The sequence below is a fragment of the Fomitiporia mediterranea genome (genome assembly GCF_000271605.1).
Source record: "Fomitiporia mediterranea MF3/22 unplaced genomic scaffold FOMMEscaffold_676, whole genome shotgun sequence".
Classification (NCBI taxonomy): domain Eukaryota; kingdom Fungi; phylum Basidiomycota; class Agaricomycetes; order Hymenochaetales; family Hymenochaetaceae; genus Fomitiporia; species Fomitiporia mediterranea.
In genome coordinates this window covers 1-2,936 of record NW_006761061.1, presented here as the reverse complement: position 1 = coordinate 2,936, position 2,936 = coordinate 1, and the positions used below count along the sequence as shown (strand labels likewise).

The following is a 2,936-nucleotide window of genomic DNA, read 5'->3' as shown; positions in this document are numbered from 1 at the left end:
ATGAGGCAACGTATGAGCATGTACCACAGCCAGGTTGTCTTCCCTAGCTTTATGAGCACCAATCCATAAAGGAGGTAACAGTACACACCTGTTCCTGGCTGGCCAGTGAGAACAATGCCTTTCTCTTGATCCTCCCTCCTGAATATGAAGATTCTCTCTGCCAGCCTTCGATAGAAAGGTAAAACGTATAGGCAGCAACAAGTTTCTGTGAGTTCGGACAATCTGTGGTTGGGGTCATCGAGACCCTGCTTGTTTGTGGCAAGGGCAACAACAGACTGCTGGAACTCGAAGTCGGATGATTGGTTGGTCCAGAACACATAGAAATTCCACCAGTCATCCACATGCTCAAGCTGCCAACCGAAGGCACCAGGGTCTATATGAAAGTATGCCCCTGCTTCTGTAGGAAAAGGTACTGGCCTCTGCTGGAGTTGTTGTTGTCGTTGTCGTTGTAATGCCTGAGGGGATTCTTCTTCACTAGGACGCGAGCGTTTGGCCGGAATGCCTGCTGCACATATATAGATTAGTCAAACTTGCAAGGAACCGGCCAAATCTGGTAGATGTGCAGAAAACAGAATACGTACTTGAGTCGACAAAAGCAATAACATCAATCTTTCTATCCTTTTGGGGTGCAGGCCCTTCATGAAAGTACTCTGCAAGAGATAGTGCAGGCTGCATCGGCTGACGCTCTCGAACCCTTGCAAGGACCTTTGTAACATCTTCAACAAGTTCCTTAGGTGGTTTAACATACAGTTTGTCAAGCTGTGCGTCAACCTGTATGCCAATTGTCAGTCAGTGCAGTGACAGAATAGGAGACATCGAAGAAAGACCTTGTAAAGGGTTAGATCCTTGCCCTTCAGGTGATGATTGTCACGAATGTCTTGCCACAAGTCAGCAACGTCTGCCTCCTCCTGCTCGCGAAAGGGCCAAGCTTCTGCCTTATCTGAGTTATCATTGTAAAGCAGGCAGACCACATAGCGGCGAGTGTTTGGACTTGAAGTCGAAGAAGACATGGTGGTGGGTAAGAGACAACACGCATGACATGACCAAGTTGCCATTTCTGAGTCGCGGCTATTCCCACGGTGTCGTTCATGGACCACAGGATTGGACATTGATATCGATTGATGAATCATGAAATGCTCTGGTTGAGAGGGAAGGCCCCGGTCTGCAGAGATACTTACAAGATACCTGAGTCTAAGTACCTGATTTTCTTTCGCAACAGCGGTTCCAGAAATTTATACTTTCCAGCCGAAGCTGTGCCAAAAGAGTGAGTACCGTACTGGATATCGTTTCCCACAATCAGGTTCAGTCTCTCGACGCTCGGCGTATATGAATACGACAACTTCGACGACGGGCACGACAGACACCGGCAACAATGGGTCAGCCACGGACGGCAACGCTGTTATCACTAATTGTATATTTACAAAGCGTGCTTGCCGATGATAGCTAAGATGAAAACCCAGTGCTCGCCATGCAGCCTGCCTTCGCCAGCTCTCTGCCTGTCCAGATCCTTCTTAATGGTATTGTCCTTGCCCTCACCTGCGTTCTGCTTTTCCACCTGCTCTTTGCAGCACAATATCACTGGCCACTCGCCCCACTCAACTATGCTCTCCAACTTTCTGGAGTGCCTTCACTCTTGATTTCGTTGATTGCGACACTGTTTGTAGTGCTAAATAGTGCATTTATGGACACACGGGAATGGCCATACATGATCAACTATTTGGCAAAGGACGTTCCACCGATCGCAAGCTTGAGTGGAAATAGCACAGATTTGAGTGTGACAGATTCGCCGACGTGGACGACGGCTAAGTTGGCAGGGTGGTACGCGATGGACGCAACAACGTCCGCACTTGTTCAGGTGTGGTCACCGCACTACAATGGCCTTCATTTGCTCTTGATGCTAACGGCCCAAATAGATCACACATATCCAGTTCCTGGCACTGCTCTACCCGTCCAGACTCGAACAGCGCCTCGTTCTCTTCCTCTTAGGACCTCTTGCGCTGCTGTCAGCATCTATGGAGCTCCTTCCCATTCACCAGAATCAAACAACAGTCGATGTCGCTGATACCATCTGCAACACATGCAACGCTGCACTTTCGCTCCTCTTCACCGCTGCTTTGTTTCTCTGGGGTTTCGCGATCAATCGGAAACAAGCTTGGCGTACGGATGGTGGGACGGCCGTATTTGGCGGTGCAGCACTGGCGCTTGCAATCATCTCTACCGCTATAAACTTTCTTTACATCCCGACAAAGGATCAGTATCTCTGGCTGCCAAGCTTGATTTGGGCTGTAGTGCTATGGCAGAGTTTCCTAGGATGGTGGTGGTGGGTAGGCGGTGGAAGAGGCGTGGGCGAGGTCGAGGAGCTCTTGCGAAGGGAGGAAAGGAGAGAGAGGAAGTGCAAGGCGCATGCAGCGAGGAGGACAGTACGGAAGGAGAAAGCGCAAGTGCTGTGGAGAAATGCAAGTGAGACGCCGAGGTTTCATCGAGGAGTAAATGCAGCGCATCCAGGATCTGTTCCTATTGAAGAAGGCGAAGCAATTGAGATGACGGATCATTCAAGAGGAGCCAACATAACCCAAGCTGTGGAAGCATCGTCTGCGTCAACTACGGCGAGCTCACCGACGACGACGGAGGCTGGGCCGAGTAATATACTGTCCCGACTTCGCACAACACCTCCCATGCTCGCACTCTCGCACTTCTACCACCTTCTACACAGAGCGCATCTTGCTGCAGCACATAGTCAAGCACTCGAACGTATGCGCTTAAGACGGGCAGTATATGGAAACGAGGTGGCTGCTGCTGCAAGAACGTCCGGTACATCACCAGAAGCTGCAGATACGGACGTTGTTGGGTGGGGACTTGGAAGCTTTGGATTGAGAGAGAGGGAGAGGAGGGAGAATGAGTTGGCAGAATACAAGATCGAGAGGACTTGGCCTCGC

General features: G+C 50.4%; 2 protein-coding genes across 2 annotated transcripts; one reads left to right on the top strand and one right to left on the bottom strand.

Moving 5' to 3' along the window:
* Positions 1-88: 88 nt before the first annotated feature.
* Positions 89-1,010, bottom strand: FOMMEDRAFT_163486 (uncharacterized protein; the record flags this gene model as incomplete). The annotated part of the gene is made up of 3 exons (XM_007272259.1): positions 89-505; positions 582-771; positions 828-1,010. Coding segments are annotated over 3 exons (790 nt in total), but the record flags the coding sequence as incomplete, so codon positions are not given.
* A 301-nt stretch (positions 1,011-1,311) lies between these two features.
* Positions 1,312-2,874, top strand: FOMMEDRAFT_171650 (uncharacterized protein; the record flags this gene model as incomplete). The annotated part of the gene is made up of 3 exons (XM_007272258.1): positions 1,312-1,855; positions 1,914-2,751; positions 2,804-2,874. Exons 1-3 carry the CDS (start codon positions 1,469-1,471, stop codon positions 2,872-2,874), a joined length of 1,296 nt encoding a protein of 431 aa, XP_007272320.1. The 5' UTR covers positions 1,312-1,468.
* Positions 2,875-2,936: the final 62 nt, after the last annotated feature.